Below are 22,903 nucleotides of genomic sequence, written 5' to 3' on the forward strand. Positions count from 1 at the left end.
ACTCTCGGTCAAACTTCCAAATTTCTAACTTTCGCTGTTTCAAGCCTAATTCAACTACGGACCTCCAAAACACAATTTAAACACGCTCCTAAGGCCAAAATCACCCAACGGAGCTAATGGAACCGGCAAAACTCTATTCCGAAGTCGTTTACTCATAAGTCAACAACCAGTCAAGCTTTTCAACTTAAGCTTCCAACTTTGAGACTAAGTGTCTTAATTCATTCCGAAGTCTCTACGGGCCCGAACCAACTACCCCGGCAAGTCACATAACAACTATAAAGCATAAAAGGAGCAGTAAATAAGGGAACATGGGTACAACTCTCAAAACGACCGGTCGGGTCGTTACACTATTAGCATGAAACATACGTAATATATAATTTAAAAGACTTGGCAAAATATTGCAAATGTTAATGTTCTCATAATTTTAAATTTCAAGAATAGTTAATAGAGACATATAGTAAATTTACCACTGAAGAAAATATGTGTTACCCTAAGAATCTAAAACATGAAGAATAGAATAGATTAGAGGAGCGTACTTTGAATGGAATTTAATATAATAAAATTAGCCTTGATAAGCTAAATATGAAACCACTACTTTTGTGGAATACGTACCTATCAAGAAGCAAAAACACAATTTATTAAAATAGCAATCATCGTGTGACATCAATTCGTATGGAGCCCTTTCTATAAAATCATTGACTTCCATCTTCCTTTAAATACTAAGATAATTTGTGGTAGAATCCCACAAGGAATCAAACGTTTGATGAAAGGTTTCAATCCCATTGCGATGGTTACTTGGAAGAGACTTCAGTTTTTAAGATCGGCGTATGATGTAGTTTAAATCGAAAAAGAATTTCAAATCTTAGATAATTTATAATTATATTTTTAAATTATATAAAATTTTAAAATTATAAAAGTCGGTCAATGTTTAAGGGATATTTTAGTCGTTCAACATTTAACATAATTTATTCGTATTTTTATAACAATATAATATAGATATAGATAGATAGATAGATATATAGATAGATAGATAGATAGATATATAGATATAGATATAGACTCTCCTGTTTCTAAATTGGATTTGGACAATATAATATGTTTTTCAATTAAATTTGTAATAAATATTTAAAGGAAGATTTTTAGCACAACATAATTGTTCTTGTCTTCTCCTTCTGATGGTCAAAATATTAATAACTCATTTGGGTAATGGGTCAAATCGGATTGTGGATAAAATAGGTCTAAATTGGGTATGGTCTGTCTAAGCTTATGTGGTATTATAATTAAAAAAATATTAAATTTAGAGCCATGATATTTTTTATAGGATATTTTATAGATTTTGAACCATAATGACTTTTAAGTTACAAAGATAAAGTTGAGTGACTTTTAAGTATTGAAAAATAGATAAGTAACTTTTGTGAAATAAATAATAAGTTAGATAACCATCAGTGAAATTAACCCTTAATTAATATTTAGAAACAGCAAAGCAACAAAGCATAAAGGAGAACACACACTCGTTCTAAAAGATGAGCAGGGGTGGATCTAGTAAGGCCCGTGGTGGTATGCCACCCGAAAGCTTATTGTTCTTGCCGTGACAAAGGCATGAGATTCCACCTTGGTTGTGAAGGATCAAACCCCACTGGCAATAGCTTTTGAACCTTTTGGCTGACTTTCTTTTTGTGTATCTTATTAGTTAAGTATTTGCTTTTTTCACACAAAGTTAAAATAACATTTTCTTCATAACTATAGTATATATTTTTTCTGTCCAATCGATTTATATTATATATAAAAAAAATAAGTAACCCAAATCGAAGTCCAAAGTTACTTAAACCGACAAAATATTTGCTTTATCTCGATGAATAAATAACAATACGTGGAAGTTCAAAGCTACGTGAAACCCATAAGCTCTAAATCCTGAATCCTGTAACGACCTGGCCGGTCGTTTTGAGAATATTATACATGATCCCTTATTTATTGCTCCCTCTATTTCATTTTGTGGTTATGTGACTTTTCGGGGTGCGTGTTGTCGGGTTCGGGAGAGGTTCGGAGTGGAATGGGACACATAGTCTCTAAATTGGAAGTTTAAATCGTAGGAATTGACCGTAGTTTGACTTGTGTGATGACAACTCCGGAATAGAGTTTTGGCAGTTCTAATAGCTCCATATGATGATTTGAGTTTTAGGGGCATGTCCCGATGTTGATTTGGAGGTCCGTAGGTCATTTCGGTGTTAATTAGCGAAAGTTGGAAGATTTTTGAAAAGTTTGACCGGGAGTGAATTTTTGATATCAGGGTCGGATTTTGATTCCGAGAGTTGGAGTATGTCCTTGGTGTCATTTGTGACTTGTGTGAAAAATTTAAGGTCAATCGGACGTGATTTGATAGGTTTCGCCATCGAATGTAAAAGTTAGAAGTTCAAAAGTTCATTTGACTTGAATCGATACTCGATTCGTGATTTTAGCGTTGTTTGATGTGATTTGAAGGTTCGACTAAGTTTGTATGATATTTTGGGACTTGTTGGTATGTTTGGTTAAGGTCCCGGGTGCCTCGGGTGAGTTTCGGATGGTTAACGGATCAATTTTGGATTTAGAGGTTGGCTAAAGTTTTCTGGTGTCTGTGAATCTGGTTTCGTCTTTCGCGATCGCAAAGAAAGGGATGCAATCGCAAAGAGTTGTTGCTGGCAAGTGGTGATTTATTCTTCGCGATCACGATATTAGGCCCGCGTTCGCATAGCTTTGAGAGTCTCAGGTCATCGCAGACGCGAGAAGGTTCACGCGCAGTTGTGCTTCGCAATCGCGTGGGTGAGTTCTCGATCACGTAGATTGAGGAGTCAGTCCTTCGCGTTCGCATGGTGATTGATGCGTTCGCGTAGGGTTAAAATTTTGGGCATCGAAGTTGAGCTTCACTATCGCGATCGCGATTAAGGATAACTGGGCAGCAGAAACTTAAATTTTAAAACAAGGGTTCATTCTCTTATTTCACATCTAGACTTTGAGAGCTCGGATTAAGGCGAGATTTTGAGGGATTTTCATATGAAGTGTTGGGGTAAAAATTCTTAACTCGTTTTTATTAAATTCTCTTAACCTATCATTGATTTTATCATTTAATTAGGGATTTGGGTTGAAAATTGGAGGAAACTTCTTAGGCCGAATTTTGGGGATTTGAGCGAGATTTTAGTTTCGGATTTGTGAAATTTTTATATGGTTGGACTCGATATCAAATGGGTATTCGGTTTTTATAATTTTGGTCGGGTTTCGAGATATGGGCCCGGGTCGACCTTTTGGAGCGATTTTTCAATTCTTAGCTAAAATTATTATTTCATTATTTAAACTAGTTTCCTATAGTTATATTCATAGTATGAAATTGTTTTGGCTAGATTTGAGCCGTTCGTAGTTGGAAAATCGAGGGAAATGCCTTCTAATTGATTGATTGAGCGTGGTTTGAGGTAAGTGACTTGTCCAACCTTGTGTGGGGTAGATTCCCTTAGGATTTGGTAATTTGGTGATAATATTTTATATCTAAAGGCTCCAAGTACATACCTTAAGATACTAACTAATTTATGTTATTCATGTATTTGTTTTACCCTATTTAAGTGATTATGTCCCACATTAATAGCCTGTTTGGCCAAGCTTCTAGCATGCCAAAAGTGCTTTTTTTTTCAAAAAAGTGCTTTTTTCCTCAATTTGAGGTGTTTGGCCAAGCTTTTTTTTGAAAAAAAAGTGTTTTTGGCTAGAAGCAGAAGCAGTTTTGAAAAAGCAGAAAAAAGTAACTTCTCTCCGGAAGCAGAAGCAGTTTTGACTTTTCTTCCTACCAAAAATACCCTTTGCAAAATATTATATATACCAAAATAACCTTACTTAGTTTAAACTATTAAGTAATATAAAATGACTTTTGGGATGAACTTTCATATTTATTGGATGATTTTTGATATATTTAAATTATCTTGAAAGAATAAAGTACTTTTCAATTTTATTTTTATATTTTACTTAAATAAAATAAAAAAACTTAATTATTATCTTTAATAATAAAAATTTATAATTATTTATCTACTTATATAATATTAATTATTAAGCAAATCTATCAATGTCCTTATTTGTAATTTGACACATAAAAGCACTTTTTGAAAAGCTTGGCCAAACACAAATTATTGTTCAAAAGTGCTTTTCAAATTGATTAGCCAAACACAAACTGCTTTTCTCCAAAAGTACTTTTTTGAAAAATACTTTTGAAAAAAATACTCTCAAAATAAGCTGATTTTTTCAGCTTGGCCAAACAGGCTATTACTTTAGCACGTTATAGTCATCATATATAGCCTAATGTCACATGTCTACTTGTCTTATCTCCTATTTGCAACTTGTATCACATGTTTAGTTGAATTACTTGCTTTTCTTGATTTTTGTATTCATTACTTAACTGTGGAAATTCTTTACTTGAAATTGCTATCTTTGTCGCTTTTGCTTTGCATCAATCTTCTGGTTTTCATGTTGTTATTATTTTTTCTATGATCTCTGTGGTGGTACTGATATTGTCTCCTTTTGTCTTCTTGAGCCGAGGGTCTTTCGGAAATAGTCTCTCTACTCCTTCGGGGTGGAAGTAAGGTCTGCGTATACATTAACCTCCCTAGACCCTACTAGTGGGATTTTATTGGGTCGTTGTTGTTGTTGTTGTTTCTATCCTTGGAATATCATCTATTCAGTTGTTGTGTTTTGGCTTTCGTGTTATTGTTGAGGTGATTGTTTGGGTGTTTGCACGAGGTTTCTGCAGTGCGATTGTTATTGTTTGCACGAAGTTTCTGCAGTGCGATTGTTATTGTTTGCACGAAGTTTCTGCCATGCAGTTGTTATTGTTGATACGCATGCGGTGGTATAAGGTCTGGGTATTGAAATTCATGTGGTGTGATAAGGTGGGCTTGATACGCGTGGCTAGTAGGGGAACTACTAGAAGCCATGTAGTGTGATAAGGTGGGCTAAAACACGGGATGCTATTTCGGAAAAATGATTTTCAAAAACCAAATATAAAGTCTCCCGCAGTGATATAAGGAAAGACTGTGATTTATTTTTACGATTTGGGACTACGAGGCGGTATCTCGGGTGTGCCCCTGTTGATATTCTTTATTTGCTGTATTGCTTGGTTCTTGTTTTTTTCCCTTAACATGTAAAATTCTTGTTTTCCTTTTGTGTTGTATTAGCTTTCCTTCATTCCGGGTTGTTGTTTCCCGTAAATTCTTTATTGTTCACTTTCTTGTCATTTTCATTATGTCATATATTTTCTATATTGTTTCTTATTATCTCCAATAGGGCCTTGACCTGACCTCGTCACTACTCTACCGAGGTTAGGCTTGGCATTTATTGGGTACCGTTGTGGTGTACTCATACTACGCTTCTGCACATGTTTTGTGCAGATCCAGGTACATCCTATCAGCCTCGATATTAGTGTGTTGTGTTGCTGTTTTGGAGACTTCAAGGTACACCTGCCCGCGCCTGCAGGCCTCAGAGTGCCCTTCTATCCCGTTATTTCCTTATTTCCTTATGTTTTTGATAGACAATGATGTATAAGATTGTTCAACATTGTATATAGAGCTTGTGACTTATATCTCAACAGGTTTTGGAAAATTTTACGTAGGGCTGCTTATCGGGCAGATTGGGCGATTATTTACTCTTAACGGTTTGGCTTATCGGTTATCGGCTTTTAAATGTATTAATCCGCTAGCCACCCGATAAGATATCAGACGGATTGGTATCGGTTTAGCTCTTATTGGGCAGTTATCGGGCGGTTTATCGGATTGGTTGCTGACCGCTGTGACTCAAAATAAAATTCCTATGCTCATCAGACTATATTCCAATCTATAGAATATGGCACCTAAGAAGAGAGCTAAATAGAAGAAATATAGAGCTACATTCCAGCGTATTTCCCAGTAGAATCATCTCTGGGGATGAGCCTATTAACAATTTATAACTATCAGAAGAAATAGAAGAGAACACTGAGTATAACACATGACATCAAAATTATCTAATAGTAACTAACTGGAATAATAAATTATAACTAAATGTCTAATAGTAAATTAGTAATAGATAGAGTACTAGAAGTGGAAGAAGGGTTTTTGATTATTTAATATATATATATATATATATATATATATATATATATATATATATATATATATATATATATATATATATATATATATATATATATATATATTCTTAACGGGTTAACGGATTATCTGTTAAGAAAATTGAATAATCCGCCCCCAAACTGATAAGCCGTTAATAAAAAAAATTTTAATCTGTTCCCCGTCTATTAAACCGTTAAACCGATACCAATAAGCCATTAAGCTTCGATTTCGGTTTCGGTTCGGTTTTGAACACCCCTAATTGTACGTATTGAGCTTATAGTCTATTGATGAAATTGTTGAAGTTTTGAAATTTTAACTTTTTTTATTTGACGTTTTCGCATATTGTTAGGCTTACCAAGTCTTAGAGATTAGGTGCCGTCACGACATCCTACAGAGGAGAATTGGGGTCGTGACAGATCCGCCTCTGAAGATGAGTACTTTTTCATAAGCAACTCCTTATTGGCTTTGAGACGAAGTAAATCTATAAAAAGTTAGAAGGTAAATTTATCAATTAAAACAACTCCTTGGAATATTTGACTAGATTTAACTAAAGATTTCTTATGCGCACTTTGGCAAAAAGTTAAGAATTTGAACTAAGGGTGTTCGTCGGTCGGTACTGTATTTAGATATTTCGGTTCGGTATTTTCGGTATTCGGTTTCTTAAAATGCAATACCAATACCGTACCTAATTAAATTCGGTATGGTTCGATTTTTCTCCTTTCGGTTTCGGTTTATTCAGTTTGATAACTTCGGTTTGAATACTAACTAGTGCATAGAGACATACACTCTAATATTCTTAATTAAAGTACTAAAAATACAAAACTGGAAAATATTTGTTGACAAAAATTTTGTCCAAAACTAGCAAATATCAACTGAGAGAGGGAAAACTGTACATAAAAGAATAAATTTGAACATTAGAAATGTCTTGTTACTTGTTTAGAGTTAATTGATGAACTTAGAGAATAAAGAAAAGCAAAATTCTAGATTTTTATATTTATGTTATAATTAATAATATGTGTATTGTGTAATATAATATATATTTCAGTGCGATATTGGTAGTTTGGTATTTTATTTTAAAATATCAAATACCATACCTAATACCAATATTTTTTAAACCTTAAACCAAATACCATACAGACTACCAAAATATCGAATACCAAATACTAAAATTTTCGATTTCGGTGCGATAATTCGGTATTTACCAAATTATGTACCGCCCTGATTTGAACCTAAACATGGCAGTTCAATTTGGGTAACATGTCATCAATTAGCCATCTTGCCAACGAACTGTATGCCTTTTCTGTTAAATGAACTCCATCCCAACTGATGTAAGTATTCGGGTCAGTGCACACTGGAACTCCTATAGCTCCACATTGATTTTGTATGCCATAATTATAATCTCCTCCTACTCCACAACAAGCTTTCAGTAAAGAGTTTTTGTCAAATCCTGCAATATATTTCAATCAAAAAAGTTTGTAAATGCATGTACTTTTCGATAAATATACATAAATATCTAGTTTGAAAATTTGTCATAATATATTTTTTGATAAATAGGTGCATTTAGAGGAAAAGGAATTAAAAACACTAGTGGAAACAATTTAATTTATGAAACTGAAAATTTTACCGGACAAGAAAAACAGAAAAATGAAAGAACCTTACGATTAAAAATAAGGAATAATAGATATTTTTAAGCACGTACCAATAAACATGGCATTTTGTAGAAGCCACAGATAGGCATTGTAGTAGTCACCGTAAACGAGTGCAATGTTTGAATGCTGTTCTTTAAGCTCTTGAATAGCTTGTTTCAAATGATCATTGAAGAAGATTGCTAAATTATTTAAATCTTGCAAGCAATGGTACTCATCGTACGCAGTTGAATCGTTGGTCCTGAATTGCGTTAGGAATATTGGGATACAACCAATTGGGAAGTTGCCTGGAACAACAATTCGTGTTGCCCCAAAACTAATGACTGTCTAAAAGAAACAAATTTCAACCAAAGAAAGGTAATCAAGCTAAGGAAAAAAAAAAGATAATAAAAGCGTATCTTAATCAATACTTAGTTTGCTTTTAAATTTAGTTTGGAGGGAATTAAGGGATGGGGGCTAATTTAATTTGTTCGTTCTCTCAAGCTCCAAACCCCACCGTCGCCCGTTAAAACGTGTCACCTATTATTGCTTTCTTTTGAAAAACTAATATCACAGAAATATTATCACTTTTTCCCTTTTTCCTCTTTTCAATCAAATAATATAGTGGAATGATAAAGGTTTATGATCATCTCTTAATAAGAGATTTAGAATTCAAAATCTTGGAAATAGAGTCTTGTTCAATTGGAAACGCTAATCCCCCCTCATATGGGGATTAATCAGACCTGTAAAGTTTGGATATCGAATGTTTAAAGCAAAAATAAACTGAAATAAGATACTACTAAAAGAAGGAGAGAGGATAAACTACAATATCATTATTAGTAACACGCATAAACCTTTGGGATTTTTACATAAATAACAGATTGTATTCAATGTTTATTTTTTCTTGTCGATATACATATTTATACTTTGATTGTATATAATTATACATATATTATATATTTATCAATTATTTTTTATTTAAGTGGTTATATAGACGGCTATTTGGGTTACATAGACTATTAACCTCAAACATATTTCAAAGGGCAGCAACCATGCCCCAGCTTAATTCCCACACCCCCTCGTCCAATGATAAATATAATTAAAGGTAAAAAGTAAAACTTACTCTAACACCTTGAATGATGGTCTGAACAACTTTTGGCACCATGCTTCGGAGCTCTTTTATCGTTTTACCTTTGAATAAGCCATAATTAAATTCATTTCCTCCTATTTCTCCAACTAGGAAAAGGGTTTTCTTCAATTTTGCGAGGCGATCTGGGAAAGGAAAATAAATAAATATATGATAGTTAATGCAACTTGTCGATTGGAAGATACCAAAGGATATGATAGCAAATTAAATTAATTACCAGTGGGGTAGGTGCTTTTGAAATGAGTAGACATCCAATCAAGTTGCACACTCATTGAACTATTGGTTACTGAATTAACAATCTTTTCCTCTGCCAGATTTTCAGTCGATAAAGCAGTAGCTCCTGCTACTGCAAAGTTCGCACCATGTCTAAAATTTGCATTTTGATCCTTGTAGGGATTTAGGAGAGGTAGACCAGATTCCAATGCTATAACAAAAATATTACAAGAACATCTTTATATATGTACTAAACTGTAACTTTATTTTACATAATTAGGCCACTTATATTACAATATATTTTTATAATCAGTATTAAGCTACTAACCTGGTTAAAATGATAATTAGCTTGCCACCTCAAGTTAACTTATATATGCTGACAGGATTACTAATTAATGGGATAATAATTTAATTTGTTATAGCGGTTGACTGCTTTATTTATTTTTCAGGCAACTAATTCTACTTATTATGAAAATTTATTTTAGTTTAATCCAAAAAACACAAATTAACATGAAAAGACAATAAAGCTAAGTCTCTTACAACAACAAACCTTGAGTAATCTCACAAATAGGGTATAATGAGGATAGTATGTACGTAAACTTTAACCTGCTTTGTAGAGGTAGACTGTGGAAAACCACATGGAAAGAAAAGCACTAACAAGAAGCAGTAACATACACAAACATGTTAATAAGATAACCTAAACAAAAGAGAAACATAAGGTAATAGAGATCGATCTAAGTGTTAGTGCTTTTCCTGATACAGGTAATGAAGTCTCTTACATACCTATGAAATCAATCATGAGCATGCCGTTAGAACAACGTCCAGTAGTATTCTGGAAAAAATTCATTCCATAAGGAAATCTTCCACATAGAAGACGACGAGCACAAAGACTTTCTCTTATGCAGTTGCCTGTATCAGAGAGTGAGTCACCCAATTGAAATATTTTATCAAATCTGCATTTCATTAATCGTGGTTTCTGAAGCATCAGTAATTGATCTTCAGCATTGCTTTTCTGTTGAAGAACCACCAAACTAATAGAAGAAATAACTAGGAAATCTAGCAGTGGCGATCTTATTATCAGTGCCATAGCCTGAAAACTAGCTGAATCTTCAGCTTTATGAATATGATCAATAACAATACTTTACTTCCTGCAGAAGACGATGAAGATATTTTAATAATACAAGTGGATAAAAAATAAATAATAGGTACACCTAAATGCTAGCTAGATTCCTTGAATTATTACAAACATACATTTTTTAATGTATTGTGTGACACACGGTTAAACTGTCAACTCTTTTGTTCTCTTTGCTGTTTAATTATAAATTATTTGTAAATATATATTTTTTGTGAAATGCCTAATAAAAAATAGTATGTTTACCCGTAAAATGGTACAGTTGAATTTGTTACGTGATTTATAGACAAACGAACTGATTTGATTCAAAAGATGATAAGGAAATAAGATTAAAATTGAGATTAGAAATTGAAATTGAAGAAGATGACACGCCTCGCTCCGGGCGTAGCGTCTCCGAGGACAGAAATGAAAGCAATGATAAAGAATAAATAAAGTTCTCTAATTCATAGCTAAAGTAGTAAAATATAGCCTTTTTGTATAGAATATTTCGTGTGTCTACAATGGCTTCTAAGCCTGCTATTTATAATTTTGCATAGGGAAACAAGATTCTAGAATCAAACTCCTCTTAAATGATAATAAAAGAGTCGTTGATGAGTATGTAACGGCAGGTCATGAATGCAAATATTCTCTGTAACGGTTGCTCATTTAATGTTAGAGAATATTCCTCATTCAATGCTATGCGATGATGTAATACCTCAAAAATTTTTGAAGTATTTAAGTGTACAACCCTGTACAATTTCGCAAATGAATTCAAGGTTTCGTGGTGCCGGAGTAGGTATACGTGTTTAAGGATTTTAGAAATTCTTCGCGGCGAGCTCAGACTTTTTGGGTTAAACAATGCACCGGAAAGTAAAGAAAAAATTTTGGCGAAAGCGCATTTATGCGACCGCATAATCACTCTGCGGGCCGCATAATTAGTTTGGGAGCAATTATGCGGTCGACTATGTGACCGCATAACTGTTCTGCGGTGCATTATGCAACCGCATAACAGTTATGCGGATCGCATAGTGATCGCACACTCAAACAGATTTTTTTGGTCATTTTGGACACCAATTATGCGACCGATATGCGGTCCGCATAACCATTATGTGGTCGCATATGCGACCGCAGAACCTGTTCCGGAGCTCCATTTTTGAGTTTTTAAAACCCGACCCTACTTCATTAAATACACGCTTTGGGCCATTTTTGAGCAAAAATCCGATGTTTTAGAGAGAAGGGAGAGTGTTTTAGAGAGAGAGGAAACCCTCGGCTAATTATTCATCAAGTCTTGCTCAAATCTTGGAAGTTTAACAAGGAAAACCCACAAGTTCTTCATCTAAGAGGTAAGGTTTCATACCCTAGTTTTTAATTTCGAATTTGGGTAAAAGATGATTGAATTGGAGTATGATTCTTGGGTATAAGAGTATTATTTATACATGCTTGTACTAATAAGGTTTGTGGGAAGATTGTTGAGCTCGAATAAGTAAAGATTGGGTTGTGGAGTGAAGGAAATCTTGTAGAAGAACCTTGTAGTTAAATTTGCACACCTAGCGTTTGATAAAATGCTCAAATGAGCTGAGACCATGAATATCTTCCTAATTATGGTTCAATTTTGTTATGTCTCAAAATAGATTGGGATTGCTAGAATTTCCGAAATGTTGTAGTAATTTAAAGAAAGCTCAAAGCGAGGTATGTTGGCTAAACTTTCTCTCGTAGAATATATCCATAATATTTCCGTAAGATCAAGTATGATTGGCTCAAGATTCCTAACTTCTATATTCCAGGTTATTCCCTATAAACCTGTTTATTCTGAATGAGCCTTATGTCGAAAGATAGATGTTCAAAGTATGGTTTGCATATTAAAATATGAGAACTAGTATACTAATTGTGTGAGAAAATCACAATATTCTTAAGACTCAAAATTGCTCATATGTGTACCTAAAGTCTGGATTGAAAATGTCTTATTGTTGATAACCTATAAAGGTGGTTGGAAATGAAATAAGTGAATTGGGATATAAAGTGTGGCCAATGTGCAAGAGTGAAAGTTATACTTGTGGCCAATGGTGCCAATGAAATGAAATGATATGTGAAAGGTTATGAAATGAGCCTCGACTCAAATGTTTTAAAATGACTTCGAAAATAGAATTGCCTAAAAGCTTTCGTACTCAAGTCATACCATAAGTGGCTGTTTTAACAAATACTATGCATTGTGAGTATTTTCAATGTGTTTTGCATTCTTACATATTCATGAGTGGAAATTGTGTATTATCCTTTTTGGGGAAAAGTATTTCAAGAATAAATAGTGTATTACTTGTTGATGATTTTAACTTGTGCATCAATTGCCAATTATGTTACTTTATTTCTCGGAAAGAAATTTACTGTGCTTAAATTGTTCATTTCTAATGAACTTAAAGTTGTGATTTCCGGAATATTATATGTATGTTGATATTTATGATGATGATACATGAGAGGAAAGAAATGAAAGTGTGGAATATCAAATATGGCCACCGTGCCTTGAATAAAGAATCTTGTGAATGGCCAAAAGAGCCAAGGAAATATTGTCGTTGTGAATGACTAAAAATACTAGTGGAGATTTATACAATGTGAAAGATGTTTAGGTAAATATATTTGCACCTATGTTATTTTTTTGAATTATTCTCCTTATTTAGGATGAGATTGATGTGATAAAATTATTCCTCTTAATTGAAATTGAGATTTTGGTTGATGTCTTCAAATAAGACAGCCTAGCCGATCGGGTCATGATCGGACTCCGTGCTAAACTTATGGTGGTATTGGTAATAATAGTAATTATGGTTGATGTCTCTAATGAGATGGCCTAGCCGATCGGGTCGTGATCGGACTCCGTACTAAATTTACGGTAGTATTAATATTGACAGTAATTATGGTTGATTCTATAATGAGATAGCCTAGTCGATCGGGTCGTGATCGGACCCTGTACTAAATTTACGGTAGTATTGGTATTGATAGTAATTGTGGTTGATTCTCTAATGAGATAGCCTAGCCGATCGAGTCGTGATCGGACTCTGTGCTAAAAGTATGGTGGCATTGGTATTGTGAATATTGGTATTGCGAACACTGGTATTGTGAACATAGGTAGTGTGAACATTGGTATTGTGAACAATGGTATATCGGTGCTAATGATCTCCCAACCAAAATTATATATGAAGTTTGCATTTTAAAAATTATTATGTTTTAATTGGACATTTGGATATTGTTGATTGTGACTTGCTATTTCTATATGTTGCCTTTTCTTATATGGGCATTCTATTTTGAAAGAGGATTTTTAGCTATACATACTAGTGCTATTTGACAGTACTAACGTCCCTTTTGCCAGGGGCGCTGCATCTTTAATAGATACAGGTGGTTCTACAGTAGGCGACATTGATCAGTGATAGCAGTATACTCTTTTCAGCTGATTTGGTGAGCCCCACTTGATTTCGGGGTCATGTATTTGTTTCTCATGTACTATATTTTGAGGTATAGCCGGGGCCTTGTTATCGGCATTTCTGTATTACTCTTCTATTGTACTTAGAGGCTCCGTAGACAGGTTGTGGGTTGTGGTTGATGTTGGGAACTGAACTAGATATGTTAGTATTTGGAAATTATGTTTTTCATTAATTCTATAAACTCATAATATTTTGGAAATTATGAATGAAGCTGCTAATGGGAATGAAAAGGAAGTTGTTAATAAAATCTTTTCAGTGATTGATTAATGGAGTACATCTCCTCTTTATTCATGGATGAGTTTGGATAGAAGGAAATCTAACAGGCTTGCTCGGCCGGGTTCTCTCGGTTGAGCGCCGGTCGCCCCCTCCCCGAGTTTGGGGCGTGACAGATGAGAGGTACTTGATCTTCTCTAGTTGACTATGCTTCATTCGAGATTTATCCGGTGTCGGTTGCATTTGTTGCACTCGAAATTGGTTATCCCTTGACTTGCCCTTTATTTGTCTTCGGTTCCACGTGTCACGTTACCATTCGACCATTTGTTATAAACCGATTTTACCCCATACAGATAGTCCCCCTACTTTTCGGTGACATATCTTTGTGTTATCGGTAAGTTGGTGAAGATTCCTTTCTTGACGAAAATATTCCTGAACAGTTCTGACGCTTGAAAGGACGTACGTCTTCTCGTATTTAATACCCCGAATACGTGTTGCTCCACGATTCAGCAAATATTTTCACGGGTTTTCGAGGTAACCATGACTATAATTTTTACCGTCTAAAACTTCTTTGCTACTCAACATTTCTACTTTTTCACTTTTACAACTTTCAAAAGCCTTTCTTTCTCTCTATATATGCTTAGGAATTTTTCTATCTTCTCTAACTTTCTCTGCAAAAGTTTTACTAATTTTTCATCACCATGGCTTCTTTCACTACCTTTTTTGAAAATACTGGTCTTCTCTTCGGTAGAATCCCAAAGAAAAACAAAGATAAGGAGGTCGAAATTAATTTCAAACCTCCCACTGTTAGCACCATAATATCACAACATCTCACTATTGCGAACGATTTTCAAGAAAAGGCTTCTTCTGCGTCTTCTCTGACTTGGCTAGTTAAAAGGTATCCCTCCTCCATTCGCCCTTCCAGTATCTCAACTATGAAGGAAGGCTGCAATTGTCCCAATCTTGAAATCCTTTCTTCGAATATGATAGCATAGGTTACTTTCTCCAATGAGGGGTTTACGTATGTTTATACGTATCCCTTTACCTTGGATCCATTTACCCTGGGGTCGATCGAGTGAAGGGCTTGACCCGATAATTCTGAAATTCCGCCATCGGTATTAGGTTTGCTTAGCACAAGTAGGCCCATCTCCTGTCTTTGCCAACTGTGCATGGATACCGGGGAAACCCTGACCCTTGCGCACATGATGAACCTTTACTCCACCAAAATTTTCCGTGGGGGAGTAATAAACTTCACCAAGCGTGTTCACCAGCTCTTCTCACCAGTGCAGATGATGACAATGATCATGGGTGGATGAAACGTTTCATCATCATCGCTACTAGGGAGATCATCCTAGCCACAACTCCAACCTTTCCCAAGTCGTGGAATCGATTTCATAAGTTTTTGGTCATTTACTCCTTTCCTCCGTGAAAATATTGCTTCATGATGTTACCGATTCTCTTATTTCTTTCATTTTATTTACTCAATGGAAACCACCACGAGTTCAAAGCCTAGACCAATGGGTTCAGAAAATTCTGAATATCAAACTACCAGAATCCCGTTGGTGGAAGGAAATATCCCTTAAATACGTGTGGAAGGCCAAACATTATGGTACACCAAGCCCTTTCTTCTTTTATCTTTGTATTAACACCAGTAATCTCATGAAAAAGTTGCTTACTCCACCTTTTGCTTGGTTCAGGACTTCCGATGGGCTTTGTCGTTTTCCCTGAAATCGATGTTCTAGAGGACCCCGAGGAGGCTAGAAGGGTGTTGCAAGGTGCCCTTGCCCGAAGCAGAGCTCGTGGAATCTCCCGAGCCACCAGTGAGGGTGCCCCCTCTTGGAGTCCCCATCTCGAGAACAAACAACCAAAGAGGCGACGCTCTTTCTTGGCTGGGACTCAATAGAAGAGGATAAAGAAAACACCATCCGAGCCGAATGTAGTGGCACTCATTGATGAAGGGAAAGCCAGTGATGAAAAGGTTCCCCTTCAAAGGAGGAAAACATCTTCACCACCTCAACCGGACGCTCAGTCGGGAGAGCCTCAAAACCCAATATAAAATGAAGTTGACGCGCTTTGGGGCGAGATGAGCTTGATCGAGAATGCTGATTGTCGTTGCCTGGCCCCCTTTGTTTCCTCCGGTCCAGGGGGTTCAGACCCTGGTCCTCTTCTATCTCCGAACACTAGGCCAATAACAATCAATAATTCTTTTTCTATTGTCTCTTCTTCACCTTCTACATCGATGGGTTCACGCCCATCGACATCAATTACTACTTCGCCATCGACAACAACTACCACTACCCTGTTGGTACTGTCTGAGCCAGAAAGGGGTGTTTCTCCTCCTTAGTCTCCCGACCACGGGAATTTGGGTACAATTATTCAATCCCTTCCCCAGATCCTCGAGGGAGTAGAAGTGCCACTTTCGGATTCGAAGGAGTGTCATTTTTTGTCCAAGCCGGTGAAGCTTACGAATTACCTGAAATCGCTGGCTTTGGAGAAAAACTGGAAGAAAATGCGCTCCCTTTCTGGGGAGTACTTGATAAACAATACCAACTTGTTGTGCGCCTCCCAGTGTTAGAGGCAAAAGTTACTGAGGCGAGTGAGCTTGAGGACCGATTGCAGCAAAGCAAACAAGATAAAATGGCCCACATCCAAGAAGCCACTCAATTACACGAACAACTTCAAGAGGTTAAGGCTAAGTGGGATGAGCTCTATGACCCTGTGCTTGCTACTGTTGAGCATGAGTCTGCCATTGAGGAGCAAATAAATAATTTGAAGGAAGATAATTTGAAGGAAGATTTAAGCTCCAAAACCGAGGACGCTAATGCTGTCGAGGAGAAGATGGCTAAAATGGAGGAGAGGCTTAAGCAATCTATGGACCAAAACAGGCTCCATTCAACTACGAATGTTGAGCTCGACACCCGCCTCCGAGCTATGAAATCGGAAAGAGCATCTCCACGATAAAATTTATAAACTTCAGGCCAAACTCCAAGATAAAAAAGATTCCCTAGTCTTTGAGAAGACATATGCCATATACCATATGAAGAGGAAGATCTTGGAGGAGTCTAAAGCGTGCATCGTCGACATAGACGATTGTATTGCCCAGGCTCGGGAACTGGAATTATCTACTCAAGAAAATCTTCCTGCTTAACCCACTAACACTAACTCTTCGAGTAGTGGTTCTGAGTACTCGGGAATTGAAGGAGAATTTGAAGAAGATGAAGGCCCCGAACCGGTAGTGGATCCGCCTTCCTCTACCGACGGAATGTAGATCCCTCTCTCCCTTTGGGTTCCGGTGGAAATGAAACATAGTTTCTTTTTCTCTTTTTCTCTTTTTTCTACTTTGTAATTATGCCAAACGTTTCACTGAATTTGGCATTTTGATAAATAAAAGATTTTTTGCTTAAGTGTTGTACAAAAATATTTCCTTTGTTTTTAATTAATTAAAGCTTCAGGTATATTTTCATCCGATAGCTTTTGATTCCGGGCATAAAATTCTTCCAGAATCAACCATTTACACTGGGAGTTTCATAAGAGAGGGCCCTCTTATGCCCTCTTATGTTTACGGTGCTCTTGAAGAGGACGTCTCCTGTTCATTCTGGCACAAGCATTTGAAGTTTTTGTTAACTTTCAAATGATAAAATTAACTCATCATTCGGACAATAAATAAAATAAAAATAATAGGATTTTATTTTATTCCTTCTATCTTTAGAAGTACATAAGCATTCGTTTGCTAAAGTGAATACAACTGCCAAAATATGTGGCTAACTCGTACAACTTATTTCTTAGGGGTTGATCATGCGGTCCCCGGTCCTGATGAGACATTATTGATCTTGGTTCTAGCAGTTCTCGATTTTTGTGGCATTCCTGGTACCGTATCAGATATTATCCCCAGTGTTCGAATCCGAAGTATGCAAATTCGAACACTGGAAGTCTTGCCTTACCGGTGGAAACAACTTGTGAACTGTTGAATAATCCTTTTTTTGTAATGGAAGACGAGTCATGCCATCGAGTCAAAAATAAAAATCCACATAGCTGTTTACCATCTATGTTAAAGTTTTAGTGCCTTGATATTTAAAGGTCTTTCCTTTGCCGATGCCACTCCCTTCGTAGTATGCTTTCTATTGCTGCCTCATTAAAAATCCTGCCAGAAAAACCCGATTGGGAAAAAAACTGGATGAAAAAAAGAGAGTGCAGCCCATACTTTCAGTTTTGGTAGCATCCATCAGCAATAATATCGTTTGAAGTAAGTCATGTTCCAGTTGTCGGGCAATTTCTCTCCATATTAATTCTCCAACTCGTACGACCCTTTACTGGTGATAGCTAAAACCCGGTAAGGACTTTTCCATATTGGTCCTAGCTTTCCGGTGTTGACTTCCTGAGTGCTCTGAGTCACCTTTCTCAAAACCAAATCTCCTACTTTGAAGTAGCGGAAATTGGCCCTCCAATTATAATATCTTTTCATCCTTTGCTTTTGAACCATCATCCTCACGTACGCCAAGTCATTGTGTTCGTCTAACACGTCCAGCCTCACCAACAATGCTTCATTGCTTGTTTCTTCATTTGTTCGGGAAAACCTTAGAGTTGGTTCCCCTACTTCCACAGGTATAAGAGCCTCAGCTCCATATACGAGAGAGAAAGATGTTTCTACCGTGCTCGACATTGCCGTTGTTCGGTACGCCCATAGCACACCTAGTAGCTCGTCAGGCTATTTGCTGTTAGCAACTTCTAACTTATTTATAAGGTTTTGGATAATCACCTTATTGGTTGATTTTGCCTGTCCGTTAGCACTTTAGTGGTACGATGAAGATGTATTTCTCTTGATTTTTAAATCATTCAAAATTTTTGTGACTTTAGAAACTATGAACTGTGGTACATTGTCACATGCAATCTTAATCAGTAGACCGAATTGGTAGATTATGTGGTCCCTTGTGAAGTCGACCACTTTGCGCTCACCGATCTTTTGGTAAGGACCTATTTCAACCCATTTAGTAAAATAGTCAGTTAAAACTAAAAGAAATCTTACCTTTTTGGGACCAGGTGGCAGAGGGTCGACAATGTCCATTCCCCATTTCATGAATGGCCATGGGGACAACACTGAATGCAAGAGTTCTGCTGGTTGGTGCACCAATTGCATATGGCGTTGACATTTGTCACACTTCTGAACGAACGTCTTTGCGTTATGTTTCATCCGGGGCCAATAGTAACCTTCCCTGATCAACTTTAGAACTAACAAATCTACACCGACGTGATTCCCCCACGCTCCTTCGTGGACTTCCCCAATCACGTAATATGCCTCTGAGTCCCCCTCCCCACATCGAGCCAATGGTCCTTGGTATGATTTTCGGTACAACTGCCCATCTATGAGGCAGTAATGAGTTTCTTTGGTTCGTAGCACCCGAGACATCTTCGGGTCTTTGGATAATTTGCCATGCTGAAGATACTCAACAGACTTTTTCCTCCAGTCCCAAACTAAGTTGGTTGAATTGACTTCATAGTAAACGTCCACATCCAATACCGAATGCATAAGTTGAACAAAGGTATCGGAGTCAGACCCATTCATCTCCGAGGATGACCCCAAATTGGCCAATGCATCTGCTTCCACCTTTTCTTCCTTTGGAATGTGTATGATCGTCCATTCCCTGAATATTGCAAGAAATGCCTGAACCTTGTTCACATACAGTTCATGCGCTCTTCCTTTGTGTTAAAAATCCCATATACTAATTGGTTTACCACCGGTTGGGAATCACACTGTATCTCGATGATCTCAGAGCTGAGTCCCTGGGCTAGTTCAAGTCCTACAACCAAAGCCTCATACTCGACTCCATTGTTAGTTAATAGAACAGTGTTAATGGCTTGCCTCAGGTTTTCTCCTGAGGGAGTGATTAGAACTATTCTGAGACCGTACCCTTTTACATTGGAATCTCCATCCGTAAACAAAGTCCAAACTCCTAATGTCGTTTCCGACACCAGTACTACTTTCTTAGCAGCCAAGGGCATTAACCCGGGACTGAAATCGACCATAAAGTCGGCCAAAACCCGTGACTTGATAGCAGTCCTGGGTTTGTACTCAGTGTCGAACTCTCTAATTTTGACTGCCCATTTATCCAAACGTCCTGAGAACTTAGACTTATGAAGGACATTCCTTAAGGGAATGGTTGTCATAATGGCTATCGGGTGGCACTGAAAATAAGACCTGAGCTTTCGAGAGGCGACTATGAGAGCTAAGGCTAAATTTTCCAGGTGCGGCTAGAGAGTCTCCTCTCTCAATAATATTTTGCTAACATAATAAACGGGAAATTGCGTACCTTCTTCCCTAGATATATTATCAACTGTTTGTCATCCCCATATATTTACATAAACGGGGGGCTTGATAAGTACCTTTTTAGGTCTTTCAAAGCCTGTTGGCATTCCGGAGTCCACATGATATTGTTCTTCCTTTTTAAAAGTGAGAATAAGTGATAGCACTTTTTTGATGATATTGAGATGAATTTGCTCAGAGCTGCTAACCTACAGTCAGCCTCTGTACTTCATTTACATTTGTCAACTGGTCCGGAATGTCCTTGATAGCTTTTATTTTGTCGAGATTTACCTCGATCCCTCTTTGTGAGACTAGGAACCCTAAGAACTTGTCGGAACTAACCCCGAACACATATTTTTCTTTGTTGAGATTCATGTTATGTTTTCTTAGGACGTCGAAAGTCTCTTGGAGGTGTTTTGTAATGACCTGAATGGTCATTTTGATTTTTAGAACCCCGTTCCCCTAAATAAGACTCCATGAACATGCTTTTACTGTTTTATGGCTTGCGGGGATGGTTAGTTCGGGATTTGGAAGGGTTCGGGTTGAAATCGGAACGCTTGGTTCCTTAAGGTTGGTTAAAGAGGCTAAGTTTGACTTCGGTCAAGGTTTTGAGTAAACGACCCCAGAATCGGGATTTGATGATTCCAATAGGTTTGTATGATGATTTTGGACTTGGACGTATGTTCGGATCGGGTTTTGGATGACCCAGAAGCATTTCGACGCTTAATAGTGAAAGTTGGTTCTTTGAAGGTGTTTTTTAAGTTCTTTAAATTTGGTTTGAATTAGGTTTTGGTGTTATCAGGGTCAAAATGGAATTCTGAGATCGGGAATAGTTCTGTAATGTCATTTAAGACTTGCACGCAAAATTTGGTGTCATTCCGAGTAGTTTAAGTATATTTTGGCGCGTTGGGAGTAAATTAAAGAACTTGAAGTTCATATTTTGATTCAATTGGTTTGAGGTGTGATCCTTAGTTTTGATATTATTTTGTACGTTCTGAGAGTTTGAGCGAGTCAATTTCATGATTCCAAACTTGTTGGTATGTTTGGACGGGGCCTCGGGGGACTCGGATGCCGTTCAGACAATGCGCAGATTGAGTTTTAAACTAAAGAAGGTTGCTGGTTGCACCAGTTCTGGTGTAACCGCACCTGTGAGCCTTGAGCCGCAGGTGCGAGCCCACATATGCGTGGTTCGTGCCGCAGAAGTGGCTGGGAGAATTTGGACATGGACCATAGATGCGTGCGAGTTTGCGCACCTGCGAACGCGCATGTGCGATAGGGGAAACCGCAGAAGCGACCATGTCCGCAGGCGCGCGTCGGTGGTCGAAAGAGCGGTCGCGCAGGAGCGGATCTAGGTCCACAGATGCGATCATTGGACGGTTGGGAGAGGACCGCACCTGCGAGGTTTCCTCCGCAGAAGCGGCACCACAGGTGCGGAAATGGCATGCGAGATTCGCTGGGCAGTGAGGTTGTTTTAAATATAGGACTTAGGCATTTTGCCCAATTCTTACACTTCTTGGGGGCGATTTTGGAGCTGATTAAAGAGGGGATTTTCATAAACTAATTTAGGTAAGTAATTCCTATCAAATGTGAATTAAATTAGTAAAAATCTTGGGGTTTAGGTGAAAACCTAGGTTTTGATAAAGAGGATATTTAACCATGAAATTTGTTATGGAATCTAGTAAAAATCATATATTTGAGTTCATAATATTATGGGTAACAGCTTGCTCCGAAAAATTTTAGAATTCGGGCACGTGGGCCCGGTGAGTTCTGGGGATTTTTAAAATAGGCTTGGGAGATCACTTTGATAGTTAAGATATGAAGTTTTGAATAGGTATTGATCATTTTATATAATATTTGTCTAGTTTCGAGTCGTTTGGCACCAAATTGAGTGTTTGAGCACAATCTTGGACCGAAAAGTAGGCTTTGAGATGAGGTAAGTCTCTTTTCTAACCTTGTAAGAGGGAATTATCCCCATAGGTGAATTGATTAACCTTGGATCGGGCCGTATGACCTTGGTATAATTTGGGCATGATACATCTTTGGAATCTTTTATAATCGATATTGCTTCATTGGCTTGAGATATAAGTTGTTAAATGATGAAAAATAAATTCGGGACTTAGTACTTGTGAGAGGATTATTTATGATTTCCTGTTATTGGGTTTTCAGTATTATTCACGAAATCCATTCCCATTGTAAATTTTGGCATATTAGTTTTAGCCCATAATAAGGGTCAATGTCGACCCCTCGTCACTACGTATTCGAGGTTAGAATGGATACTTACTGGGTACATGTTGTTTATGTACTCACGCTACACTTCTGTACTTGATGTGCATGATCTAAGGTAGGTACTTTTGGATATCAGTCTGATGCACACGCTTGATTGCTACTACGAGACTTTACGGTGAGTTGTCTTCCGAGCCCGTCCTGCAGTAGCCGAAGTCTTCTTTTTGCCTTTTTTCTCTGTCTATTTTGTTTCATACAGTTGTATAGTTCTCTTTTGTATATTCTACTAGTAGCCCATACACTTGTGACACCAGGTCTTGGCATACACTAGTAGACTTATGGTTTTGGCTGTATTTCTACGGTTATGACTGCATTTAGCTGCTTCTGTTTTAATTATTCTAAATCTATTATTTATTAAATCTTTTAAATTAAGAAAAGTTATTTACTTGAAAAAAAACTTATTAAAATGGAAAATCACTAGATTGCTTAAGATTGG

The 22,903-nt window shown here is 37.0% G+C and overlaps 2 protein-coding genes across 3 annotated transcripts; both read right to left on the reverse strand.

Moving 5' to 3' along the window:
- Positions 1-7,203: 7,203 nt before the first annotated feature.
- On the reverse strand, positions 7,204-10,259 carry LOC107787025 (acetylajmalan esterase 2-like). 2 transcript variants are annotated; one of them, XM_016608543.2, is made up of 5 exons: positions 9,879-10,259; positions 9,100-9,228; positions 8,859-9,007; positions 7,810-8,083; positions 7,204-7,557 (listed from the first exon to the last, which is right to left on the reverse strand). In XM_016608543.2, the coding sequence occupies exons 1-5, from the start codon at positions 10,180-10,182 to the stop codon at positions 7,340-7,342; spliced, it is 1,074 nt and encodes a 357-aa protein (XP_016464029.1). In that variant the 5' UTR covers positions 10,183-10,259; the 3' UTR covers positions 7,204-7,339. The 2 variants fall into 2 exon arrangements, with proteins under 2 accessions (XP_016464029.1, XP_016464028.1); XM_016608542.2 differs by having other exon boundaries at positions 9,100-9,306; positions 9,879-10,258.
- Positions 10,260-18,168: 7,909 nt separating this feature from the next.
- Positions 18,169-18,546, reverse strand: LOC142173685 (uncharacterized). Its single transcript, XM_075239304.1, has one exon. The coding sequence runs from the start codon at positions 18,544-18,546 to the stop codon at positions 18,169-18,171; it is 378 nt and encodes a 125-aa protein (XP_075095405.1).
- Between the last annotated feature and the right edge of the window lie 4,357 nt (positions 18,547-22,903).

This window comes from Nicotiana tabacum, chromosome 19, assembly GCF_000715075.1.
Source record: "Nicotiana tabacum cultivar K326 chromosome 19, ASM71507v2, whole genome shotgun sequence".
NCBI classification, from domain to species: Eukaryota; Viridiplantae; Streptophyta; class Magnoliopsida; order Solanales; family Solanaceae; genus Nicotiana; species Nicotiana tabacum.